The sequence below is a fragment of the Rhineura floridana genome, chromosome 1, assembly GCF_030035675.1.
Source record: "Rhineura floridana isolate rRhiFlo1 chromosome 1, rRhiFlo1.hap2, whole genome shotgun sequence".
NCBI classification, from domain to species: domain Eukaryota; kingdom Metazoa; phylum Chordata; class Lepidosauria; order Squamata; family Rhineuridae; genus Rhineura; species Rhineura floridana.
Genome location: NC_084480.1, coordinates 120,090,959 through 120,118,767, shown reverse-complemented (window position 1 = coordinate 120,118,767; position 27,809 = coordinate 120,090,959). Strand labels below are relative to the sequence as shown.

General features: G+C 40.4%; 1 protein-coding gene across 8 annotated transcripts in view; it reads right to left on the bottom strand.

Moving 5' to 3' along the window:
* The window catches only part of ADAMTSL1 (ADAMTS like 1), an 815,531-nt gene that overhangs the window by 219,137 nt on the left and 568,585 nt on the right, over positions 1-27,809 (bottom strand). For all 8 annotated transcript variants that reach the window (XR_009763308.1, XM_061630623.1, XM_061630637.1 and 5 more), the window contains one exon: positions 7,082-7,208. Coding sequence is in view for 7 of the 8 variants with exons in the window: in XM_061630623.1 (XP_061486607.1) it covers positions 7,082-7,208 (127 nt within the window). In the remaining variant the exon portion in view is untranslated. The remainder of the gene's footprint in view (positions 1-7,081; positions 7,209-27,809) is intronic.

Sequence of the window (27,809 nt, the reverse complement as noted above, 5' to 3'; positions counted from 1 at the left end):
CCAACAACAGCCTGGCGCGGGACCTCTTGCATGGGGCCTCCCAGGGCGGGGCCTCCTGCTCAACAACAGCCAACGCAGCTGTCACGTCCTTCTCCTCCTCCTGCTCCAGGCAAGGCCCAGGTCCCTGAGCCTGAGCTGCCACAGCTGCACCCCACATAAACCATCACCACCACCAGCAGCAGAAGCTTGGGGAGCAGCAGCTGAGCGAGCCCCAGGACATGGAGAGGAAGACAACGTTGAAACAGCAAACAGCTTCACTGTAACAAATGTCTGTCGCCCTTTTGCCTCTCGGGAGCTGCCACCCCCGCTAACATCACCTCCTCTTTCTTGGCGGTGCTGATAATGATAATGTTATTTGTTATTTAATTTTATTTGTTATTATAATGTTATTTAATTTAATTATTGTACATTGTATTGCTTTTATTGTATTTTTATTGTATTTTTATATTGTATTTTTATACCTGTGTTTATTTTTCTTTGTAAGCCGCCTTGAGGGCCTTTGGTCAAAAGGCGGGGTATAAACAACAACAACAACAATAATAAAGGTCTAATTCCTAGATCTCATTTCCTGGCACCCACTGATAATTCTGACAAGCCTTACTGAAGTTTTCACTTCCCTAACTTGGGAAGAGACACTGGACTGGTCCAGATTACCTACAATCCTTCATACAGAGTGTCTCTTGGATGCACCCATCTCACCCAGACTGATCATGCTGACTATGCTGCTTCTCACTGGCAATTCATACAAGAGTGCCCCCCTTTTAACTACTATGCTCACACGTATCATTGCCTGTGGATTTGTTCCCTTGATTATATTGGGTCAGTCTTTTCTTCCTTCACATGGCTGCAGCTGGGGATGAGGGAGAAATGTGTTCAGTTTGCATTATATAATGCAAACTTAGCTAATTCACACTTCCTGAAACAATACATGAACTGAAATGCAACTATCCTTCAAAGTTTTCATTTCTCTTAATTTTGTGAGAAAGTTCTCTGAATGAGTACAAAAATGCATATATTAGTCAATAATATAAAAACTGCATGTGAAGTTGATGGACCTATGTCTAGGAACAGTGAGGGGCTCGATAGAGGCCAATAAACTGAGGCTTAATCCTGATAAGGTAGGGGCATTGTGGGTGGGTGGTTTCTGGGTCCAGGAATTAGGTATACAACCTGTTCTCAGAGAGGATGTACTCCCCCTGAAGGAAGAGATTTGTAGCTGGATTCCAAACTTGTCACTGGAGTCTCGAGTGGCTTCTGTGGCTAGAAGTGTGTATTCCCAGCTTAAGCTGGTTCACCAGCTACAGCCATTCTGGGATCAGGATAGCCTAGCTTCAGTTGTCCAATGTCTGGTTACCTCCCACCTGGACTACTGTAATGCTCTCTATGTAGGGCTTCCCTTGAAAACAGTCTGGAGGCCACAGCTAGTACAGAAAGGGCAGCCCAATGGGACCATGTATCACTGGTCTTCACAGCACTGCATTGGCTGCCAATGAACTATCCACCTCAAGTCAAGATAGTACTGCTACAAAGCCCTAAATGCTTGGGATCCAGGTACCTAAAAGATCACTTTCCTATACCAACCATCTCAAGCCCTACGGTCAGCAGGGGAAGCCCTGTTAGTGGTGCTGCCAGTTGGCACTGACCCATGACAGGGACTTCTCAGTGATGGTTCCCCATTTGTAGAATGTCCTCCCTAGTGAAGTGTGTCAGTCTAATTCATTATTAACTTTTAGGAAAACTTTAAACACATTCCTGTTTACCCAGGCATTTGACAGCTGAAAGTCCTGTCCCTGGCCACCATGAAATTATTAGTTTTGAGAGTAGGTGATTGCTTTTAGGACTTTAAAACTATTTTTAGAAGGTTGTTTTTAACTGTTTTTAGGTGTTTTAATTGTATGGTTTTACTACTGACATGTTTGCTACCCTGGACTCCTTTGGGAGAAGGTTGGGATATAAACGTAAATAATAATAGAAATAATAATAGTAATTTATTAAGAAAAAAATGCTAAACTGCATATATGCATGCAAATTTCCATGCAGAGTTTTTTTAAAAAAGTTCACACACGTATGCAAAAATGGGGCAAACTGCATTTAAGATTAGAAAAATGAGACCAAAATGGACATATTTGTCCATTCCTAGCTGTGGCCATGGGGATGCTTCATGTAAACATTGTTAGCAAGTTTGAACAAGCCCACAGATATCATGAAAATGGCCGATGGGCTCATGAGCCACTTTATCAGCTACCTTGAGAAAGTGGAATCTGAAACGCTACCTTTCACCCCAACACAATGCAAAGTTGAGGTGAAAGATCAACCATGCAGGGACTCTCCTGTGGGGTGGGGGAACAGTAGGCATAATAAAAACACATTATGTGCTTTTGGTGGATGCAGAGAGGTAGCCTGGATTGCTGAAGTGCCAAATCGTTCCAATAATCTTTCATTTTTATATGCAAGAAGGGGACATCAACCCAGGTGCTTCCCTTTCAGAAGAGCGTAGGAGGGAAGTCAGGGACAAATCTCTCCTCCCACCCTTATGTCTTTTTCCCCGTTTCTCACACTTCTGGAACTGACATACCATCCCCATGAATACTGAGAGAGCTGTTTCCGTTACAAGGGCTAACACAGTTGCAATGCTCTATGCACTTCTTTCTCTTCTGATCCTATTTGCAACCCTCCCCACTCCTCTCCCCCCACCCACAATGTACACAAAGTGGGAGAACAGAACTGAATGCAGATACAAAGAGAAAATGAATTCAATATGATGAACACAGCAGTGTGTTTGGAATGCTTTAGAGAAAAACATTTCCAGCTTATTTTTTGGCACAGAAGCTGCTAACGCAAAGCGCTAAGAAACGGAATCCCTTAAGTGCAGCAGGATGGCTCTGATGTCTTCTTGCTACCTGCTTCACAGATGCTGCATTCCAAGCACCATCGCTGCTTATGTGATAGTTCAAGAGGGAAGGAAAATCAGAAATGAAAGCAGATATTACCCTGTGGCCAAATTTGTTTTAAGCTGTGCCTTGTTGTGCAGAAAGATAGCTATTGAACTACTGGAAGTATCGATAGTATTGATAGCTAAAGAAAGTATCTCTTCTTTCCTTCCTTCCTGGAACATCCCCATGTAGCAAATAGCCCACATCCTCTAAACACTAACCCCTACAAATCCTGCAGGATACTATAAGCTGTTTCTCCATCTGTGTTGGAATTGCTTTTGAATAAGTTTTTAAACCTTTTTTTTTAAAAAAAATAGATTTTTTAAACCTTTTTTTAAAATATATTTTTACAGCTTTTTAAAAAATGTTTTTAAAAATGTTTTGTTTTAATATATTTTAAAGTCTGGTTTTCTTTGATGTTTTAAAGTGTTTTAAGTGCTTTTGTTCACCACCCTGGGCTCCTACTGGGAGGAAGAGAGGGATATAAATAAATAAATAAATAAATAAATAAGCAAGCAAGCAAGCTGTTTAGAGCTTGGGCGGGACAGTTTCCTCTTTCTCCCTGTCCTCCATTCTATGTACACTTTCTGGTCTAGAACACAGAATTGCCCCATAATGTAAACACATCACCAGCCTTCATCTGATACGTCAAATGTTTCCAATGGTTTGGTGAATAGGGATGGGGGAGAATATCTGATAAAATCGAACCTGGTACTGGATCCTGACTGAATTTGCTAGTTCGCTATCCCTTCGGAGTGGCACTGATCTCTTGTGGCGGGCTGCAGCTGCAATCAACATGGATTTTGCAGCCGTGACTGCAATCGGCAAGATTTTTTAAAAAAAATCCTCCCCCTATTTTATGTATTTTTTTTCATTATTAAGAAGTTGTGTCAACCACAGGATTTGCATTTGTCCGTAATATATTAGGAAAAAATTATTGTTATTGCAATATAATGCAAAAAAATTGGGCAATACAATGCAAAAAAAAATTGGCTATATATGTCTTCAATGTTAATTGTCAAATCATCCTGCAATGTCATGTTTTTCAAACAAGATATCTCAGAGCATTTTGAATCTCTTGCATGGGAAACATTACGATGATGAGATTGACCCACACTACCTGCCTCACCCTGCCCCTCTTTTGTTGCTGCTGTCCTGAGCTAACCAAGGGCTGTCTCTCTCTCTCTCTCTCTCTGTAGTAAATGTTTGTGTGTGTGTCACTGTGTGACTGATAGTGACAGACAGTGTCTGTGCGGTGCAGTGGGGTGCTGCCACCGTCTGTTTGCTTGTGCCTCTGCGTAGCTGCTGATGCCCTGTCTAAGTGTGAGAGTTTATAAATAATTTAAATAAACCAGGAATTCATTGCTTAAACCAGATCGTAAAGCAATCTAAAAATTATGCAATGTTTTTCTCCACCACCAAAAAACTACATGGAATGCTGTTATTTACATAAGTATCTACGAAAACAATTATGTAATTTTTGCAACCTGAAAAAACACACACCTGTGGCCCAAAATCACCCAAAATCTTGTGCAGCAGATCGAATTGGGAAGCGCCAGAGAAAGCAGAAACAAAAAAAGGACAGTCTGGTAAAGAAACAACGGACTATCGAACTGCATGCGGAATTTCACACCATGCAGCGAACCCCATCCCTGTTGGTGAGTAAGGGGTAATTCACAAGACCTTTTTAACATGCTGAAGTTTGGACATGTGAGAAACCACATTGACACAACTGCAAATTTGTTTCAGTAAACATATAGATTGCCTGCCAACCTGTGGAGGATTGAGTCTGAGTGAATTCTGTCAGAATTTAATTGGTAACTCGTGTTCCACCATGCTGTCAGGTTATGCGATCATGTCCTCAGCCTGTTTCTGTTCAATGTGTTTTCGCTTCCCAACATTTCGATAACCATTTGTGCTGGTGGCTTGCTCATGCTCTATTATCTCTGTACCACATGGGTTGAGGAAGATTAGAATTAAGGCCATGAGAAAGCAAACAGAAGAGAGGAAGGAAGCAGCAAGAGAGTGATGACATTAAAAGTTAAGTAGCAAACGTTTAAACAAGATATGCGAGGGACAGGAATAGAGTGACAATAGAGAAAACAGAGAGGAATAGAGAGTGAAAAATGGGATGAAATAGATCAAACATTTGGCTGCATAAAATCTACAATCACTAGTACTACAGTTATGTTTCGAGGTAAGCTTAGTAGTAATATATAATCAACGGTAGAATTAAAGAGGTTGAAAATAACTTTTGTTTTATTTATCATGTTTTATCCTGCCTTTTCTCTAAAGAGTTCCAGCCGGTGTATGTGCTACTTTCAAAACAACCTTGCAAGGCACATTATGATGAGGGAGATAGTGACTGGTCAGTGGTGAGCTTAATGGTTCGATGGGAATTTGAACCTACTTCTTGCCAATGTAGATTCAACAGTATGAAAGGGGTTGGGATACCTGTAGCCCTTCAGATGATGGGAGTCCCATCAACCCCAGTCAGCATGGACAGTATTCAGGCATTCTGGGAGTTGTGAGTCCCACCGGTTCCCCAGCCCTGCATGATGCCCTGGGCTGGAGACCCTACTATTACACAGCCCCGGACAGCTAATGTTGGGTGCCATAGAAAGGTAGCACATTGTTAATTATTTTATTTTTATTGCATTTTTACTCTTGGGGAGAGGCACTTGTGGTGATGCCAAAATAACTTGACCAGACTTGGGTACTATGCACCTTGACCTATGGAGGGGCGGGATTTGCTGTCCTGCATCAGGCAGCAAAATGTCTTTGCTGGCCCCAACTAAGCCAGGTTGGCTATGCTATTCTTTCAGCCTTACCACAAGTAGTAGCTACTCAAGAATGTGCAGCTCTTTCTCGAATTTTTATTCCCCCATCAACTAGGCAGCTTGTCCCATTTCAGCTAGTACATTTGTGTTCAGAAGCTTGCAAAACGAGGTTGTATCTCAAACTTTCTAGCCACCAGGCTATTCTTTGAGACCGTAAGGATGATTCTATAAACAAATCCTCTCAATGTTCCCCACAGAAACCAAACATAAATAGATAGAACAGATATTCAGCAGAAATGGCTCCACACACCCGCATAAGAAATTACATGCTATTCTAGATTTTATTTTATGCACCAATTTTCCTTTCTAAATTCAGAATACACACACACACACATGAGTGAAGCATGCATGCTGTAAAATGAGTGCTCACTTTTGGCCAAAATGGAGAAAGGCTAAGCATTACACTGAACAGCAGGAGATTTTGTACCACACTACATATTACATGGCAGCTATGTGCAATTATTGCCCCTTTCTGTTGCATGGTGCCCATGGAAGGCACTTAGTAGTGGTGAAATGGCAGGAGAGGGGATGCTTAATCCTTTACCTGCCAGCAGCTTTCCTCCCCACCCCAGTGGGGCTCAAGATCCATCTCTGCATGGTAATGGTATGTCTGGAACACCAACATAGGTAAAAGTAGTGTGCGTGTGAAAGCATCTGGTGGAGGTGAGTTTCAGCGAGAAAGCACAAAATGAAAGATCACACATTCCATGTCCACTGGAAAACACCCCCTTCCACCAAAAGACTAATGTTACACAGGAGTTTGGTCCCACCTGCAACATTTCATGAGTAAATTTTGCTAGAATGTAATGGCTTTGTAAGTCCATTTTTGCTTTAAGGACTTACAAATATTACCTAATTATTTGGGGGGCACAAAATATTGCAGTGTGTGTCCCACATAAGCTAAGGAAGGTGGCTTGATTCCAACCACAATATATATTTAACAACTATATTGCAGGTGTGCTAGCGGAGAACCATTCAGCAGGTGCAGCTTTTCCCATCACAGCACCACAAGAATAGTCAAACCTGTGGAGCTTCCTTCCTACACTTAGGAAAAGCTGCCATGTCCTCTGTGACATCTGGTAAACCTATCTTCCAACCACATGCTTTAGAATTCAAACACCAACCCTTTTGTGGATGGAAGGTTTATCCTGCCTGATTTCCCAGCATAGGGCCAGTGCAGTTAAAGAAAACATTTTAAAAATGTTTGGGTTATAATTAAAATCTTAAGAACCGATCAGTTCCTTTATGCATCATTGTTTGGAGGCTGTTCATATTCTTGGTGAGGTAAAAGTCAAATCAACATCTTACGTTTATTTGCCAAGAGCTGAGATTTATATTGGCCTCGAACAAGCCGGCAGGTGGAACCATCTCCATTGCAGACCCCACAGTTATCTTCCTTCACAGAGCTTCCCAGCTGGTGATCACAGCCAACAATCTGACAAGAGAAAAAGATATGCAGTTCAAATTGAGCACCTCCTGACTGCTGGATCCGTCTCTGTGGTTGGTTCCCACCAATTTTCCCCCACTCACATTGTCTCAAGAGGGCCATAACGCATGTTAGCAATGGAAGGGGGAAGCAAATGAACTTGGCCCGGAAAGTTCCATCAGAACTGAGGAGCAAAATACTTGTGAAGTGGTTGCAAAGAGAGAAGAAAGACATTTCTTAAAGAGGGTGGGGGCTTAATGACTGCTTCTTGGTTAAGAACCCTAGCAGCAGATATTATTTTTAAAAACTAGCATGAAACAGTAAGAAGACACATGATTAAACTACAAAAAACAGTTCATCTAAGACAGCCTTAACCAGCCTGTTGTCTTCCAGGGATAATGGGAGTTATAGTCCAAAACATTTGGAGAGTATCAGGTTGGAGAAGGCTGATCTAGGATTTACCATGCCACGGGAAATGTAGTTTTTGATTATTTTCCTACCATAAGGTAAATGTCAGATCTAACTGTGTACAATTCAGAAGAAATGTAACCTTCACAAAACTAAGTAAAAGTTATATTCTGATTATTTTGCTATATCTAATGAAATGAACATGGACTGCCTTCAAGTCGATCCCGACTTATGGCGACCCTATGAATAGGGTTTTCATGGTACACGGTATTCAGAGGGGGTTTACCATTGCCTCCTCTGAGGCTGAGAGGCAATGACTGGCCAAAGTCACCCAGTGAGCTTCATGGCTGTGTGGGGATTTAAACCCTGGTCTCCCAGGTCATAGTCCAGCACCTTAACCACCACACCACAAAATGGATATATGAGTGAAAATAACAAACAAAAATGCATTAGATGAGAAGAAAATGCTACACCAGATATCTCATATCTAATATAAGCATGAAAATCAAGCCTATAAGACTGCAGAATGTACAGTCTGACATGTGCACTGTTACGTTTATCTTAAGTCACATTTGAAATCTGTGAGACTTGCACACTTGCAGTGGTGCAGAGCACTAATGCCTATATGATCCACAGCAAACAGAAACATGGTTTGGAGCCCTGGCATATTGACCTACATTGATCTACATTCTGCCATAGTCCCAATAAAACGCCTACCTGCTGTGCCTTTCAGAATAACATGCATTGTTAATCACATTTGACTATCATCCTGTTCTGTTTATTGCAAACTGTGTTCAGATAATGTTCAGGGTATGACACCAAAGGAAGACCATATTTAAGACTGTATTGCCAGTCACCAGAAGATTATTTCAATGTAACGAGATTAGAAATGACAAGTGAATGGCCTCTGTCCCCTAATTATTGCCCCTAAGCCCCTGATTTATGACGGTGCTGATTGCTTGGATGGCAATGGTACACCCCCTCTGAATACCGCTTACCACAAAAACCCAATTCATAGGGTCACCATAAGTTGGAATCAACTTGAAGGCAGTCCATTTCCATTGCTTTTGTACTCTGTTACTGCTTAGAATTGGAATCTGGGAAGCTCAAAATGTAGGCTCCCTGACACAATCCAGTATATGGGAAGTTTCCCTATGCCTCTGTGCTAAAAACAGCACATGGTCTGGGAAGTTTTTGCTCAGTAACCAAAACAATGCAGTTTGTCCCACGCTCTTGCTCTGTCAGGTGGGTTTGTTTAGGGCTTTCTCAAGCTTGAAGAGGTGATGAGCTAACTGGTTTACGAATGTTCTCACTTGGCTAATGTAAACAAGTAGCCTGATAATCAAACAAGCAAGCAACCTTGAGAATGCAGCTGCATTCTCAAGCCCAAGATGTCACAAGGACAGGATCAGGAGATATCACCTGAAGGGGGAACCAGCTACCTGAATGATGGGAAGATAGTGATCTAATAGGTGTAAGATGCCCCCACCCAGGGGGTCTTTGAAGAATAAATATAGGACCCCTAGATCAGGGGGATTAAGCCTTCAGAGGGCTAACAAAGCCCCAAGATACCAGCAAGATACCATCAGTAAGAGGACCAAGCTTCTTCAAGCAAAGTTTCCAGTAAGAATCCACACTGCAGCTGTTTAAAGGCTTCCAACTGCAGGGCAAACGTAAAAGCAACTAAAGACAAGGGGAGAGGCAGAGACCCATTTGCCATTCGCTTCAGTTTATTATTATTATTCATTACATTTATACCCTGCCTTTCTTTTCATTATTGAAACCCAAGGTGGCTTACATATGGTTCCCAGGTGGTCTCCCATCCAATCACTGACCAGACCTGACCCTGCTTAGCTTCAGCAGGGAGCTGGCCTTATGTGCCTTCAGACTGTAGCCTGGGACTGAGTTTAGTGCTTTATTACTTGCAAATGATAGCTGTTTGTAACTCCTGCTTTAATAAACCCTTCATTTCCCCACAGCCAGCTGTGTTCATGATCTCTTTGAAATTCTGAACTCAATAGTCTAATGCTTGGGGAGGGGCTAAGCATTTGGAGTTACAAAGACAAAGGTTTGAAAATCAGGAAATCTGGATTCCATTTTCACTCTCCAATAGGCTTTGGGGGAGCCATTGGGCAGTCTTTTCTTCCAAAACTTATATAACCTTAAGTGCTCAGCTCAAAACCAAAACATAAAGTCTGATCTGCAAAACCAAGAACCTGGATCCAAATGCATGCCTCATTGAAGTCAACATGACTAACCAGCCTTTCATCCAAGTACTCAAGCTTATATCGTTTGTAGACCAGACCATCAAGGGCCTAAATAACTGATTTGTATTTCAGGTCAGCTTAGCTCCAGAAGATTAAAAAAAAAAGTCAGTGGGAGTTAAACTTGCTCTAGTCTGGATTGAATGTGATCAGAATGTTCTTAGTTCCAGAATTTCAGTTTTCCACAAGTTAAATTGGAGAAGTTTTTTAAAAATACAGTTAACACAATTAACTTTTGATGTCTCTCTTGCAATCCATGGCTAAGTTTTATATTCAAAGCAATGTCCTTCAGTGCCATTCCCATGTTTTTTTTAGTGACATGCCTTACCAAAAATGTTCAAAATGCTATCTTCATCAAACCCATATTTCCCAGGCATCATGTACTCATTTTAGAATCACATATCTTACTACATCACAGCAGGAAAAAAAAAAGAGTTTGAAATGTAGAATAACTTTGCAAAGCTTTGAGATCCTGTTACCAAATAAGAAAGATCTAGGGCTGGCGGGTTGCAACCTAGACATCATGTCTGTTTCTTTAACAGATCCATAGCTGCAAAAAGAGGATGCAGCTGTGGTTTGTCCCACCTCCCTCCTCCCTCCAGTTTTGTTGCCTATTCCTTGACTGTTGCCTATTATTTTAGCATGTGGGAGAGGAGGGTAGTTGATGATACTGGAGAAGGAGTATAAAATAAACCATGCCTGTATCCTTTTTTTTGCGGCTGTGGATCTGTTAAAGAAAGAGGCAACTCTGTGTTGTTTCTTGGCAACCTTAGACAGACATCCTCCTGCATGCATATCTCTAGGAACTGATCATTTTCTAGTTGTAATTGCTTGTATTTGGATGGAAAAGACTGTGATATAAATATAGGCTTCATGATGGATGTGAGGCATATGTATTTTGCACTTTGATGTCAAAACCTGAGTACAAGTATTCATGTAAAATGTGGCCCAGAATTTTGTCATTAAACTAGTTACAAAGAGAAATAATGGCCCAGTTCAGATGTAACAAGAAACCATGGTTTCCAGCTGTGTGAACTAACAATGGTAAGCCTTAGGCTTATACTGCCCTTTCTCTTTTAAGAGATCAGAGTGACACTTTCACTCCTAATTTTACACCACATTTCCCTTTTACATCCTACTTTTGAGAACTGTGGTTTGTTCAAAACTATAGTCAGTGACAGCAAAGCAGGATCAAACCATGGCTTGGATTTGTTTAAAGTTGGAAGTACATGCTTTCAATCTCCTCAGCTGTGAAACAGAAGAAGAGAGGATCACATCAGTCTGATGCTTGCTGCAGCTCATTTATATACTGGAACCATAGTGTCCCATTATATTCTGTACAGGAATCATAGTGTGCCATTACCTGTGAAGAGGACCAAAGCTCTGATATTAGATTGAGATTCAGTACATACCATGACAAACATCCCTGTGTACACCATCACAAAACAGTCAACTCTGGGTACAACTTCATTGAGTATCACCCAGTCTTTATAAAAGAACAACAAGTGTAGGCTAAATTGGAAGAGCTTTAGAAAGCCTGTTTTCATTCTGAGTTGCAGAGCAAGCTCCTTGGAAAAGCTGGAGGTAAAGGTTGTCCTAGAGAGTTGGTACTACTGAAAAATCAAACCAAAATGTGTTAAGTGGGAGTTCACATTTGCCAGCATCCCTGATTAACATTTCAGGGGTCCATGGCTTGTGAAAAACTATGTTTCTAATACTGGGGGTGGGGGAATTGAAACCATATGTTTTTTTTTAAAAAAATCATTTTAATATCTGTGATTGACAGCAGTAAATCTGAACTTTAACTTCTGTTAGTTCTGTGAGTTTACAATAAAATGTAGAGTGCCACATTCAACACTGATTGTAACACATACAGAAAGGAATGTTTTTCAGATGTGTTCCTTTTCAAAAGGCACACACCACTGTAAAAACTCATGTAACACGCTTAACCGTGATTTCTATTGCTGCCAATATCTGAAGAATCTTGCAGGATTAGAGTTACCACTGAATTTCACCTAAACTGAAATTTGGGTTGAATTTATTGGAAAGGCAAAACATTTGAAGGAAGCTTTCATGAACTTGATTAAGGATGGTCTCAGTTGGCCAGTGCCAGTTCAAAAGCATTCTGGCAGTGTAACAGATTGGCATTGATTCGAGTTCGTTCTGTATCCATTAGCCACTGCTTTTACTGATCCATGGGGGGGTGGGGGTTTGCTAGGAAAAAATATTGATATGAATATTATCATGAATATATATATGAATATATATAAATGTAATTGTGATTAACCAAACAGAGGTTTTTATTATATTAACAAAACGTTTCAGCTTCCGCCTTCATCAGCTGCCAACATACAAATGCTGTTATCAAGGTGGCAGTTATAGAGTTTTGAGGATGGAATGCTCAGAGGGGCTTCATTTGCAGAAGCTAAGTAGTGGTGGTACTGTCCTCCAGGTTCAGGCCATGTGGTGCCAATGTGTCCAGGGAGTAAATCCAAAAGTTCTCCCTTTTGGTCAATGCTGCTGGATCTGCTGGCATCTCTATCGCTGTAATGGAAAAGTCCAACAGGCTGTGACAAATGTGCAAATGAAGCCCCTCTGAGCATTCCATCCTCAAAGCTCTATAACTGCCACCTTGGTAACAGCATTTATAAGTTGGCAGCTGATGAAGGCGGAAGCTGAAACGTTTTGTTAATATAATAAAAACCTCTGTTGGGTTAATCACAATTATGTTTATATATTATACAGCCATGAGAGTGGCTGTATACTATAGTCAGTGGGGATTTTTCGCATTCCGCAATGTTAAATGGAAAATACCCCCCATGCCATTCTGATGCTTCCCATAAGCTCATTTCAAAACAAATTTAAAAACACATCTTTTAAAAACAATTTAAAACAATTTATCATGGCTTCTCTTAAAGCCATGGCTCAAAGCCAATCATGGCTTCTCTCAAAGACTCCTGGGAAGTGTAGTTTGTGAAGGGTGCTGAGAGGAGACTCCTATTTCCCTGAGAGAATGGTTTAACAGTCAGCCACTCTGACTGAAGGTCTGTGAGAGAAACAGGGCGTCTCCTAGCAACTCTCAGCACCCTTCACTAACTACACTTCCCAGGAGTCTTTGAGAGAAGCCATGATTGGCTTTGAGCCATGGCTTTGAGAGAAGCCATGATTGGCTTTGAGCCATGGCTTTGAGAGAAGCCATGATAAATTGTTTTAAATTGTTTTTAAAAGATGTGTTTTTAAATTTGTATATTTGTTTTTAATGTTTTTATTTATTATAAACCGCCCAGAGAGCTTCGGCTATGGGGCGGTATATAAATACACTAAATAAATAGATAAATAAATAATGATTGTCCAAAGTGTAATAGAGGCCTGGTGTGGATGTGGCCAGGGACAGCTTTGTTTTAAATTTGGGTGGAAGGTAGGGTTGCCAGGTTCAGGGCCTGAGACTGATCCTGTATCTTTAGGAGAAGAGAAAGTCAGCCAAGTGCTGGTGTTCTTGCAACATTGTAATGGGAAAAACCACAAGGTAGAATTGTCCCTTCCCCCTGCCCAACTGTGAAAGATACAGAAGGCGTCTTGGTTGGCAGGCCCAGCCTGGTCAGTTTTACCTATCCTAATCATGATTGCATAGGAGTATATCCGATTCAACTCAATAATCATACAAATGATCAGACCTGCCTTTTCCCTCCTTCCCCTTTCCTCTCCCTTTCTCCTCCCCTCTTCCTTCTTCTGCCTTCCCTGCCCACTCCAGCCCTCCATCCCTCCCCCCCAGTCAGTTTTACCCATCCTAAGCATGATTGCACGGGAGTAAATCCCACTGAACTCAATGAATAAAGTGGTTTAAACATAGCAGGCTGAAAGCATGCATCCTCTTTTTTCCAACAACTAGAGCCATTGCTAAAGTAGCAGCATATTGTAATCAGTCTGATTTTACATTAAACTGCAGTTTCAGGTCCAGCTGTTAATGCACCGAAAATAGAAATAGACCATAACCTCCAGTTTGAAACAAAAAAGGCTATCTTCACCATCATATGACATTAACCAATAAAAAGGCTTTGAAATTAATAAAAATACATTTGACACAGATTTCTAGGATGAATAATGAGGGAAATAAAATTTTCTAGTTTAGATTCTCTGTAGAAATATTAGTAACACAGGAAAGAAGCAAAGTAAGAAGAACACCAACAAACATACAAAAACATAATTCTCCATCTTTGGAGATGGCAGGTGTTGCCACCACTCACCATATGCTCAGAGGCACATGTTACCAATGGACTCAATGGCCTTACAGGCCCATTCAGTTCCACTATTCTATGATACTGTATAACCTTGTATAACGACCAGTTCTGCCCAGCAAACATTTTGCACATTCATTTTTCTTCTTGATGCATCATCAACTGGCAGTTCACACCCATATCTAAACTGAGTTGTAACTTTGCTTGTATGTTTAGCATAGAAAACAATAATAAGCAGCCAGAATATTAACCAAATAAGCTGCTCCTGGTATCTGAGACATGGGCTGCGTTCAGATACGGGGTTTATTGCATTAGTTTTACTGATTATAATTGTAGTGCTTCTGTCCTAATTTTGAACATTCCCTTCACATTGCAGTACCAGTTGCATTATGGAACAGTGGCTTTTTGACCAAAATATTGCTATGTCATGCTAAATTTCATCCACACCAGTGGGCATGATGTATCACAATAATGAACGTCACTGGATGTGTCACTACTCCCCCACCCTTTCTGCACATGCACACATCTTTTGCCTCACAATTCCCCCATGAAAATGGAAGGACATATGCTGGAATACCACCCCAAATTTCGTCACTTCCATGATTTTCTGGGTTGCAAATGTGTTTTTTCCCCTGGAAGCAATTAATACAGAAATGAGCACTAAACTTCCACTATATTGTGCTAGATTTTCAGAGGTGGCTTTTACATTATCTGAAAGATCCAATAAAATGGGAAGTTATCAGGTAAGGAAACATTGGGACAAAGAAATAAACTGCTGCCTGAATCCAGCCATGGGTCTCTGGCATGAGGCAACACGGCTGTGCTCTGAGGTAAAAATGCCACACTATAGTTGAGAAGCTGGCATTTGCAGTCCATGCTAAGTGTGACCCTCCATTTGGGCTAACACTAAGTTGAACTGGCAGGCCAGAAAATTGGTGTACATTTTCATAACATTAAGACATCAAATATTGTTTGCAAGACATTTTTACCGTATATCCCCTAAGTGTATTTGAATTGCAAGAAAAATAATAGAAAAAAGTAAATAAATAGTTTACAAGACAGTGCATTAGACAGGAAAGGTGAGACAATGAGCTGTTAGTGAACTACTAAAAGACTTGCCTATATTTAACTCTACGGTATATTTGTGTTTTCCCAGTATGTGTGAACGTTACGTTATGTTATGTTAGTGTTTATTTCTAGCCTGCCTTTCGGCCAAAAAAGGCCTCCAAGGCGGCTCACACACAAATTGAAAAACATAAATACAAATCAAACCAACAAAATTATAACATTTCTAAAAAGCAACAACAACTAAAAAGAAAAAGCAGTTATCTTGATAAAGGACAATCCCCAGAAAAATGTCACTAAGAGCAGGGGGCAAAGCAGCAATACATCTCAGCCTGCAGCTCCTCCTGATAAGGGCCAGGCAGAGGGGTGGGGCAAGGCAGGTGGAAAAGCCTGCCCCTTGATGGCCCCAGCAGTCCCACCCCTGCACAGCAGAGTTTTCTAGGAATACAAAATGGACCAGCAATAATAAGTCCTGGTTGAGCTTTGTGTGCTCCTAAATGTCCTAGGGTATGACTTTTTCATAATAATTTTTTCTCAGCACTGAGAAACCTGGCCAGGAAACAGTATAATACAAACAAGTCAGCAACTCTAGCCAAGTATAGATTTTTTTTGTATTTCAAAGGTCCCTGTTTATACTACAAATTTTATGATCAAGGACCCAATATTAAAATGGGTGTCCCTAATTTACTTAAACATTTGCTTTTAATTTAACCCTATTCATAGTTTATAATCTGGTTGAATGCTGATGTACCCTGTTATTTGATATAGGTGCAGATGATAGTAAATACTGGAATGAGGCATGCAAAGGGATTGGGAGATGACAGTTGCCTTGAGAACAAACTTACTATTAAACACTATTTAACATTAGTTGCAAAGGAAACCACTTAGAAATATCAAATGCTATCATTATTACTACTATTATTGTATAGTGACACACTGCTGCAGCTACTACTACTACTACAGTTATTATATAGTGACACTGGTATGCTACCGGTTTATACCTGTGCAATACTAATTTTAACACATGAATTAAAGCATCCATCATGCATTAGGAGCTAAATTAAAATGAGATATAATGAATCATTCCAAAATTACGGTCTAGTGTCCTGACCCTGGGGTCAGATTCCCCTTCTTCAGGAAACGTTTCTAGCGATTTAGAGTGGGGGAGGGACTTATCCTCAAGCCAGCCCCAGATGTACGTAACCAACCAGGAGTATTTGCACAAGAAAAGCCTGTGACATCGGACTTCCGGGAAGGGTGACTTAGCCTGTGCCTGCTTTTGAGACGGGCTCCTGCCTCAAAAGAAGCTTATTCAGATATATCAGTCAGTTTTTTCTTTTTTTTTGACTGATTAAACTTCTCCCGGGTAGGGAGAAACGAAGAGATTAACCTCAAAGCCTATTTTTGTTGGGACGACCAGATCTCATTAATTTATGGGACGAGGTCCAGCCGACGAAGGTGGGTCGGATTTTCAACAGCAAGCTCTATCTGACAAAGCGAACGTTCATCTTATCTTCTAAGAGAGAACGCACTAACAGGCAAGCACCCTTCTTTCTATATTTTTCTTTTACTTGACTTAAATTGTTGCTGTTTAAAAGAGATTTGCCAGATTGATCGGTTTTTGACATCTCACTGGGGAGCCATAACTTCTCTCTGCTACGCACTAATTAATAGCTTATCTCTGTTCTTGTTGCAAAAAGCTGTCCTGGATTTGCATTCTAAAGATATACACAGAAGAGGGATTTCTATTCCAGATTTTTATTTTGAAGAATATTATATTGTCTGAGACTACTCTCTTTTTGGTCTATTTTATTTTGACGAATCTGTTTCCTGACAACTGCCATTAATTGTTTCGATCCTGGGAACTGCATTTTGTTTACTTAACTATGGAGAGATAAGGCTGTCTGCTCTGTTTATACTGTGATGTCACCAAGTTTGGAGTATTAACCCAATCGTTGCTGAAATAAGAAGTGGTTTTCCTATATTTTTCTTTTAAAATGGCAATTAAGAAAGTGGTTGAGAATCTGGAAATAACTATGTTTCAGAAAATAATGGATGAGATTGAGATAACGAAACAAAACCTGCGACAGGGTTGTAAGGAGCTGAAAATTGAATTGAGTAAAATGACGCAGGAGATTAAAGATATAGGGGTCCCTGTGAGAGAGGTGACCCTGGAAGGGGTCCCTGTGAGAGAGGAGACCCCGGAGATTGGAACAAACGTGGAACAGGAAAAAGATTTGGAGTCTATGGACTTTAGAAATAAAATCTATTGTTTGGAGACACAGGAGATTAAAGACATAGGGGTCCTTGTGAGAGAGGAGACCCTGGAGACTGGAACAGGGGTCCCTGTGAGAGAGGAGACCCTGGAGACTGGAACAGGGGTCCCTGTGAGAGAGGAGACCCCGGAGATTGGAACAAACGTGGAACAGGAAAAAGATTTGGAGTCTATGGACTTTAGAAATAAAATCTATTGTTTGGAACTCAATGTTATCTCTGAAGAAATTAATGAAGATTCTAGAGATAAAGTTATCAATGGCATGGATAATCTTCTGGACTGGAATGATGTGATGGAGCCCAATATAGAGAAAATCTATGGAATTAACTGCAGCCATGTGACAATGGAAAAACTTTCAAGAGATGACCCAGTGTATTTTGAAAAAAAGAACAGAGATATGATTTTACAGCAGTATTTCAGCAACCTATTCAGAATGGATGGCAAGAAAATATTTGGGATAGAGGTAATTCCCATCAGACTCTTACTATATGACTATGGCTTTGACAGCAAGATTATTATGGAATACTGATAATGGAAGATTGGATACTGAAATTACTGGACTTAACAAGACTACTGAAGATGGAAGATGGAAAATGGAACTAATAGGGATAATAGAACAATGGCTACTGAAATTACTGAACCTAACAGATTCTGATGTGATGGATTAATTGAAATGTTTATTTTGACTATGGTTATGACAATAAGATTATCATAATTAGTAATGAGATGGATTAATTGATATGCTTATCTGGAAAAAAAAATTGATAGATATATTTCTTAAAGAATTGAAACCTCTCTTTGACTTTTTGTGGAAAGAATAAAGTAATGTTTATGAGATTTGATGATTAAGTAAGATAACTATTGGAGGAAAGTGATTTTATAATATGACTTAAGAGACAGGATTGTTATATATTATAGACTTATAACTGATCTGATCTTTGACAAATGGGAAGTCAATATTTTACTCTTTATTTTTTATTTTTATTTTTATTTTTATTTTTTTTTGTTTAACTATTTTTGATTTTGTTTTTTGTCTTTGAATGTTTTATGATTTCGTCTTGTATGTTTTATGAAAATTTGAATAAAAATTATTGAAAAAAAAAAAAAAAGAAAAGCCTGTGACATCACATTGCTCTCCTCTGACTCAGAGGCCTCCAGCCAGAAGCCCTAGTGCAGCCTTTCCCAACTAGTAGGCCACCAGCTGCTGTTGGACCACAATTCCCATCTTTCCTGACCATTGGCAATGCTGGCTGAGGCTGATGGGAGTTGTGGTCCAACAACATCTGGTGGCCCACTAGTTGGGAAAGGCTGCCCTAGTGGGACCATTTGCTCTGTTAGTCAACAACTGCTAAAGAAGGCCGAGCCCCTTTAAATAACGAAGCTCCTCTCAATTAAGGTGGAGCTTGCAACTGAGATGGAGCGGCAGCTCCTATTTAAGGCTCAGTCTGACAATGACAGCTGCTGAAGCAATCTCTGAACTCTTTATGGAGCTGCTGAGGGTACTGCGGATGCCGCTGCTCAAAACAGAACAGCCTGCATGATTCTGATGTGTATCAGTGTGTCCACCTAATAATTGGAGAGATTGATCACACTGAAACAGTTATCAGTCTGTCCAATTATTAGATGCACACAATGATGCAATTTCATCTGTTTTGGTAAAATAGCTAAATTTCCCAGAGAGACTACTACTTATAAATAGGATATATTTATTCTCTATATTCCAAATTCTCTCAAAATGGAGGAGAAAAAAAGATGGCTGCTTTGAAAACCAGTTCCTGAGTACAAGGTAAATACGTTAAGGGCTACTTATGAATAGTACACAAATGTCATATATTATAACTTATGCCCGTAATACATCCACAGGCATGAGTCTGGCCCTTTGTGAGCTGCTTATATGCAGCTTTTAGGCAAAAGCCATGGTTATACTTATGTGCGAAAGTGATAAATGATGATATAGACCTGTACGTTGTATTTTCTGTGTACCATAAATAAATAAATGTTCCAAACAACATTGGAGTGCCCATAGTATTTCAGGGAATGCAAAATAACTTATTTTATTTTCCTTCATTCCACCTGCCCCAAGGACAATCTATTTAGGTGAGCATGTGGATCAAAATGCGTTTGGAATATTTTCTCCAGAAAGGGAGCTTCAAATTGAATTGAAACTGAATTTCATTCTTTATGCCACTTTCATCCAAAATAGTAGGACTTGCACAGTGAATCTAGAGTTTGCATGTAGAGTTTGTCAATTTCTTATGAACTCTCACAGGAGTCCAAGTTCCTCCTCTCCTCTGTCTGATGAATCCTTTAATAGTAAAACTCTCTGCAAAAATATTGGGGGAAAGTTCCTCTGAAGTATGCTGTACATTAAATATACAGTTGCCATGACTTAATTCTCCAGACTATTTTTGGGGGGGTGGATTGGGGGTGGGCTCTCATCATGGCACACATCAGCATTCACAATAATCCTTGTTATGGGATTCCTTGTTATGCCAGGGAATCAAATGATTATTCTCTGGCATGGCTATGAAAGGGAGCAGTTATATTTACTTGCCTCTGATTAACATACTGAAATTTTTGATGAGTTAAGGGTCTGACTGTTAATCTACTCTGGCCACTGGAGTTCTGTCAGGGGAATAGAAGCCTCCTCTTTGGGGAAAGCCATGACTGTCTAAAGTGAAATAACGATCTGGCGTGCATGTGGCCCCCTGATTAACCAAGCAAACAGCCATGAGTCCAGCTTTTAGAACACTGACAGTTGGTTCTTACTGAGCATGCCCAACATTAAATTAGACTCCAATGTTAAATTTCTTAAATTAATTAAACATCAGCCAGGCATTTTTTAAACTTTTAAATTGCAAAAGATGAAGGTCAGAGTATGGGGCAAGGTCAGTCATAGGATTACAGGTACTCTGTGAATATGGCTGATTTTCAATTAATTTCAAGAAATTATGAGACCACTGACAGAAAATTCCAACAGGGGTCTGCAGTTTTTTTCTTCTTGTTTTACACCTTGAACTCTCAATTCTCTCTGACTCTTGTGTGTATCACCATGAAAACTTAGAGGGTTGTTCAGCAAGCGTTTCTGAGTTCAGGACTATAGGTTTTGTAAGGTTTTGTTGTGAAATGTGCTTATGGGAATCATGGCATGGAGGTATTTTCAATTTAACATTTCAGAATGCGAAAAATCCATGCTGGCTATAGTATACAGCCACTCTTGTGGCTGTATAATATTCATTCAGTGAGTAGAGCTGGCAAGAAACATAGGTGTCTGATAAATAAGTGTTCGGCAACACAGTGGGAGCTGCCAGGGCTGATGCCAGCACCTGGCATTCTTGGCCAGCTGCCAGCACCCCCTGGTGGGTCCCTCTTAACTTTTTTCTCTCTAGTCCAGCACTGTCAGCAATATCTAGCCACTTTTTTAATATTCCAGAATGCTCCTGACTCAGCAACTGAAGCATTGCGGGAAATTAAAAGGGTGGCTAGACATGGTCTCCCAGCATTACTTGGACAATTGCTCCTCGTACTTGGAGCTAGTCCTGGTGACTGGCAGTGCAGGTGAGGGACAACTGTGCCCTGTGTTCTCTAACTGCACTTCTGCAAGGAGGGAGTGAATTCCTCAGTGACTCCCAGAAGTGCAACTTTAAAAAGAAAAGGGAAACCTCCAGTTTTCATTAAACCCATTCCCAGCATTTTATTTTCTTTGTATCATGAAATAGGGTTATCACTTGTTTTCTGTCTCTGTTCTTTAACAGAGCAAAAATGAACTCTTTAAATTCCTGACACTCAGCAAATCAAATATGGTTTAAATGGCAATGCTAGTGCTGACAAGTAAGCAGAGATCTGATGTGGTAAATGACAATTCTGTGATAGTTGGCTGCTACTAATATTCTCTCATATGGATATTCCCTGGATATTTAGCTGATTTTACGTCCGTAGGGTAAAAAATTACCAGGCATTCCACAGCAGGGAAATATATGCACTAGAGAAAGTGAAGAACATACTGCCATGGACATGTCACAAAATGATCTATCAAGGCAACTTTGTGCCAACATTTTCTGAATAGCATAATCATCTCAAAAAGCTAGAATTAAATATACATAAAACAAGTCTGCTAACTCTTTTAGATGTCAAATTACTACACAGCAAGTCTTCATGAGCTAGCCCTTGATTCTCATTAGAGTGTCTGTAATTCTTTGTCAGCTGCAATGACTTCATGACATATTTGGATATCACCACTCAAGCCGTTCCATCTGCAAGGCACGTTCAGTTGCTGTTAAACACACAGTGCTCCTTTTTGTTGAAAGAAAATAGTCCTCTGACCAGATGCAAACAGACGTCCCACTCAAGGGCATCCTTATTGTCAGCTCTAGCGCCAAAGGAGGCCTGTTGCTGCAATGATAATTAGCCTGTACCCTTGTGAAACCAAATTCAGTGGGTTCATCCTGACCTCAGTCATCAGCAAACTATGGGATTTCAGGCAGGATTTAAATCTTACATTCCAAATCAGTCCATGTGTTGCCAAGGAAAGGCTGTATGAGCAATATAAAGTGAGAGAGGACAAAAGGAATTAGAAACTGCAATGCAGCTGTTTCAAAGGGTCATTAGCTTTTCCAAAGGAAAACAGCAAGTAATAATTTGCCTAGATTTTGTTGCTTGTTGCTTTTCATTAAATCTGAGGGTTTTTTTAAAAAAAGACTCACTGCAAAATTGTCAGGACATTTTGAAACTAATGAGATGATAAATCTAATTAATGTGGAATTATCATCATCATCATCATCATCATCATCTGTGTTCTTAGGCTTTGGCTAGGGACAGTCCTAGTAATGTTTATATCAATATATATCCAATTAATCCTTTCTGGAACCTCTTTATTAGAGATCATAAGCCACATATTCTGGGCCTCTGCAAAATGTTGTATGTATTATGGTGGTGAAGTTCCCCATTCCCAAAATGAAACCAAACCTGAGGTTGCCCAAACTGACTAGCCCCACATCCAAAAAGTAGGGACCTACCAATGCAGTAAACTAGGGCAACATCACTGCTACAGTGCTGCACACTGCTAAGTCACAAACCCAGTTCAAGAGCTCTAGTATCCTCCAAGAAGAGCTCACCATCTTGTTTCCCACAGTGGCCAACCAGATGCATATGGGAAATCCATTGGTTAGATACAAGCACAATAGCACTCTCCTCTTCTCCTGTTGTTCCCCAATGCTGATATTCAGAAGCATAAGAACAAAAAGAGCCTGCTGGATCAGGCCAGTGGCCCATCTAGTCCAGCATCCTGTTCTCACAGGCATGTTGTCTGGAGGTTGGATATATAGTCATCATGACTAGTGTATCACTTTGGACACAGCCATGTGGATAGAGTAAGTAGTTACTTACCTGATACAACAAGACAACAGAGATGGCACCTGTCTGATATGTAACGAAAGGGGTTCTAAAGGGTAGTTGCTGACACTAAGGATGGGATCTATTGGGTGGTGCTGCTTTGAAAGTATTCCACCTACAAACATGCATTATTGATTCAAGTTCGTTCTTTGTCTGCGATCTATTGCTTTTACTGGTCCAATTTTTTCCTCTCCAAAAAAATCAATATTACTATCCATATTTTGAAAGGAATTATCAATATTTTGAAAGAAACTATCATTATTTTAAAAGGAAGTATCAATATTTTGAAAGGAAAGTGGCTTTATGTCCTTCTCCTCTGCTATTATTGGCAATTATAGGCTTGGCTTGCTTCCTCCATGCTTGGAGTTTGGATTAGTCAAGTGGAGGGGGGTGGTAGAAAAAGAGAGGGGGAGATGTACTGCTGTGCTATGAGTAAAATCAATAAAATAATATATTTGAGGGAATATTCAAGGGGAAAAAATCCAGTGTTGGAGGGAAGCTGCTGAAGTTCGGAGGAAACAGGATCGCTCCACAAAGATAGAGAATACGCGGACCACTGAAAAATCTAAATTCAGCTGAATTCTTATCCATCCTTAGCTAATACACTAATGGGCCGATTCTGACATTGTGCAGAATGGACTGGATCTGCTCACCAGTTTTTAAGACTATAGCATGGCACTGACTGTTCTGACATTTGTGAAGCATGAATGAATGAATGAATGAATGAAACTTTATTTTTACCCCACCCTTTTTCCAAACTGGAACTCAGGGCGGCTTACAAATAAAACTACATGTAGTTAAAAACATAGAAAAGCATACAATTAAAATACAATTAAACTATGCACAACCTTAAAAGCGTAAAAGGCACTTAAAAATCTAAAAACAATTTAAAATAACACAGATAATAATGTAAAACAATAAAACAAGCCTTATAAAGCCCAATTCTAAACACCTTCTATCCCAAAGGCCTGTCGGAATAAAAAAGTCTTTACTTGCCGACGGAAGGATGGCAAGGAGGGGGCCATTCGTGCCTCCCTAGGAAGGGAGTTCCAGAAACTAGGAGCAGCCACCGAAAAGGCCCTATCTCGCGTCCCCACCAATCGCACTTGTGAGGGTGTTGGGACTTAGAGAAGGGCCTCTCCTGAAGATCTCAGGGCCTGGGCAGGCTCGTATAGGGAGATACGGTCTGACAAATAGTCTGGACCCGGGCCGTATAGGGCTTTAAAGGTCAAAACCAGCACTTTGAATTGTGACCGGAAACAAACTGGCAGCCAGTGGAGCTGTTGTAACAAGGGAGTTGTATGGTCCCTGTAACCAGTCCCTGTTAATACTCTGGCTGCAGCTCTTTGTACCAGTTTAAGTTTCCAAACAGTCTTCAAAGGCAGCCCCACGTAGAGCTCGTTACAGTAGTCTAAACGGGATGTAACTAAGGCATGCATCACCATAGTCAAATCAGGCATTTCCAGGAATGGGCGCAGCTGGCACACTAGTCTTAAATGGGCAAAGGCACTCCTGGCCTAATTTCTTTTACTAGCATCATGCAAAATACTTCATCCCTTAAACATAAGAACCATCTTTTTGGATCACAAAACGAATCCATCTAGTCCACTGTTCTGCTTCCATGCAGATTGAAAGCCTGGGGGGGGGGGAAACAAAAAATGAAGAACAGCAGCAAAAAAATTTCCTGAAAAACTGGAAAGATTGGGAAAATTGTTTTTTTCCTGGGTCTTCATATCTCTAGGCAAAAAGAGTGCCTATTCTCTATGGCAGGGCTGATGAACCTACAAATGTTGTTGGATTCCAACTCCCATCAGCCCAGCCAGTATGGCCAATGGTCAAGAATGATGGGAGTTGCAGTCCAGCAACATCTGGAAGGCCACTGCTTCCCCCCCTCTCTGTAGGGACTGGTTTTAACTAGCTTATTGGCTATGCAGTACAATGGATGGCTAATTTTTTTCCACCTCAACAAGAAGCGCTACAAAGCACCCAATTGCAAATGAAGTACAGATAATACATGTACTCCACTGGATTGCTAGTTGGCATTCCCATAATGCACAATTTTACTCATAAACTTGTACTGAACATTTGTAATCTAGCTATTTATAACTGTGTATGCTTTTTCCAATTTGGTGTTCTATCAATACATGTATTATTTGTACTTCACTTGAAGTTGGGTGCTTTGCAGCACTTGTAGATGAGATATAATATACAACTGTTGTCCTTTGGGTGTAGTTTTGCAAGTAATCTTTTTCTCAGCCTAAGGATCACACTGGCGATCAGTCATCCACAATAGCATACCAGTTGTGAGCATGACTGACCATCAGTGGGACCCTACACATTCATGTGTAATACAAACCACAAAAACACAGGGTGACGTTAAATGTGCTTGTTCCATTAGCACAAGGATTTCCGCTTGTGCAACGGAATTTCCCTCCTCTCCTCTCCCTGCATGCAGCCTGTGCCCTCCCCAAATCTGCTCCAGAGAGTTTGGGGGACCCCCATAAAGATTTAGGGGGGCATACAGGGAGAGAACAGGGAAGAGAAGTTCTGTTGTGCAGCCAAAAGTTCTTGCACTGATGGAACAAATTCCTTGAATATAGCCCATATATTCATCACACATGGACATTCACCACACACAAACACATGCATAAAGCACATACACTCATCAGAAATGCAGGCACACAACATGTTTCCTCTCCTCACACTCTCACATACATATGCATACATACAATCTCACACAATCACATGCAGAAGTGCATGTGTCACGTTTGTGTATGTGTGTACATGCACACACACAGCATTTCCAGCCTTCCCCCACTCTAGCATTGGGTAGGTAGGGCTGGAAATGCTGCCTTTTACTTTGCACAGATCAGTTTGTGCAGTGATAGAGTAGGGGTAGGAAGAAATGCTGCCCTTTACTCTTAAGAACAAAGGTCTTTATCTTTGGTCTTAGAGCTATGGTGCTCAGTGGTAAGATCAGAGATAAAAGATCCCTCTGGCTGCAGGGGCTGGCAGGCCACTTCCAGTGACTTGTCAGATCTATCCCATGGGCTGCAGGTTAGGCAATCCTGGACTACACAAATGTTTGACCCACCTTTAGGTCTGCTAGACATGTGCACATGGACATCTTATTTGCATAGCACCTATGCATTAAAAACACGTTGTGTAAAAGCTAGAATGATATGGATGAGTCTCAAGTTTTGTGTGAGATATCAATTCTATGGTCTGAGTCTGTAGTGGATTTTGCATGCATAGACTTTTAGTAAAGTAGGAATGCTTGGGGAATTTGATCTTTGTGGGATTCTGATACAAACCAATCTGATCCACTGTTCTCAGACTAATGTATGGATCAAGACTTAGTTACTCGCTGACTTTTATACTTTCCAAATGTTCCAGTACAATTTTTGGCTTTAAAGGTATTGAATCCTTTTTAGATTTTTAAGACAAAAATAATTTAGAATTCCATATTTTCAGAGAAAATATGTTTTAAAATATGTATTAAAATATTTAAGTGTAAATATTCACTTTATGGGTGGATAGATGTGAACATGACACAAATTAAAAGAAGTCTGATTTGCCCACCCTCCATACAAAGAAACATAAATGAATGTCTGGAGAGCTTGGGGTAGAAGAACAGTATCCTGCCTACTTACCTTGCATGGGCAGTAAAATTTTATCAGAAATGGCCCTCTATTCAAAATATTAGCAATCCTTCTGCAATGGTTTTCTGTTTGTTCACAAGAGAACCCTTGACCAGTGTTCCAGTTGTGAAGGGAGATGCAGCTCCACTTTGCCTCTCCCTGTTGTAGCAGTGCACTGGAAGTTAAAAGGGGGAGGGGAGGGGACAATCTTGCAGTGGACACTGCCATTGTGAGATCACGGACAAAGTCTCCTAAGACCCAAGATTTCAGGTTCTCACACTAACTTGGCAGGGCCCCTAGAACACCTTGCTCGTGCATCTTGGCCTCAGTCGGGGCTGTAGCAGTAGCACTTACCAGAACATTTTTTGTTGTTGTTGTTTTAATTGTTTTAAATTTTTTAAAGTGTGTTTTAAATTGTTTTTAAAAGATGTGTTTTAAACTTGTATATTTGTTTTTAATGTTTTTAGTTACCGTAAACCACCCAGAGAGCTTCGGCTATGGGAGTATACAAATAAAATAAACAAACAAACAAACATAAAAGGGAGAGGAGCTTTTCAGTTGTGGCTCCCTATCTGTGGAACTGATTCCCCAGGGAGGTCTGCCTGGAGCCTTCATTTCTATCTTTTTGGCGCCAGGTAAAGACTTGTGTTTTTTTTCCAGGCATTAGATAGACTGAGATAATACGCAATGTTGTTTTGTGTTAGTGTGCTGCCAAATATTTCTGTGGTTGTATGGGGCTGGTTGTTACTGTTTTATTTTTTGTTTTTATTGTATGGTATATTTACTTTTGTTTTTAACCATGTTGTAAGTTGCTTGGAGACCTTCAGGAAACAAGCAACTAATAAATCTAATAAATAATAAGTAAAATCATAATAATAAAACAGTCTTCACAACTATTTAAATATATGAGTTAATGCCTACAAAAGCTGTTCTTTCTTCATAGGCTTGACGACCCGCATATAGAGTCAGCAGCTGTTTCCGATGTAAGTAGCAGCACAGCCTGCCTTTTGATGTAACAATTTACATCCTTGAGTCTCTGTGGATGTTTAACCTACGGGGAACTTAGTGGTTATCTTTTGTTTTTAATGCTCGACCCTTTAGCCCTAAAATGTTGTAAGTTGGAGGATGAGATTTCAGTGTGTCTTTTCTGAAACTCATCAACGCCTGTTGCCCACAGCTGCAACTCAATACGCAAAACAAATCCTTAATCGGTCTGGTTTCGGCTTTCATTACAGGCTCAGTATATAAAACAAGTCTTCAAACGAGCTTTCCATTATGATAGGGAACAAATGGAAGCTTTTTTTAAAAAAAAAGAGGCAGGGGGACACTTA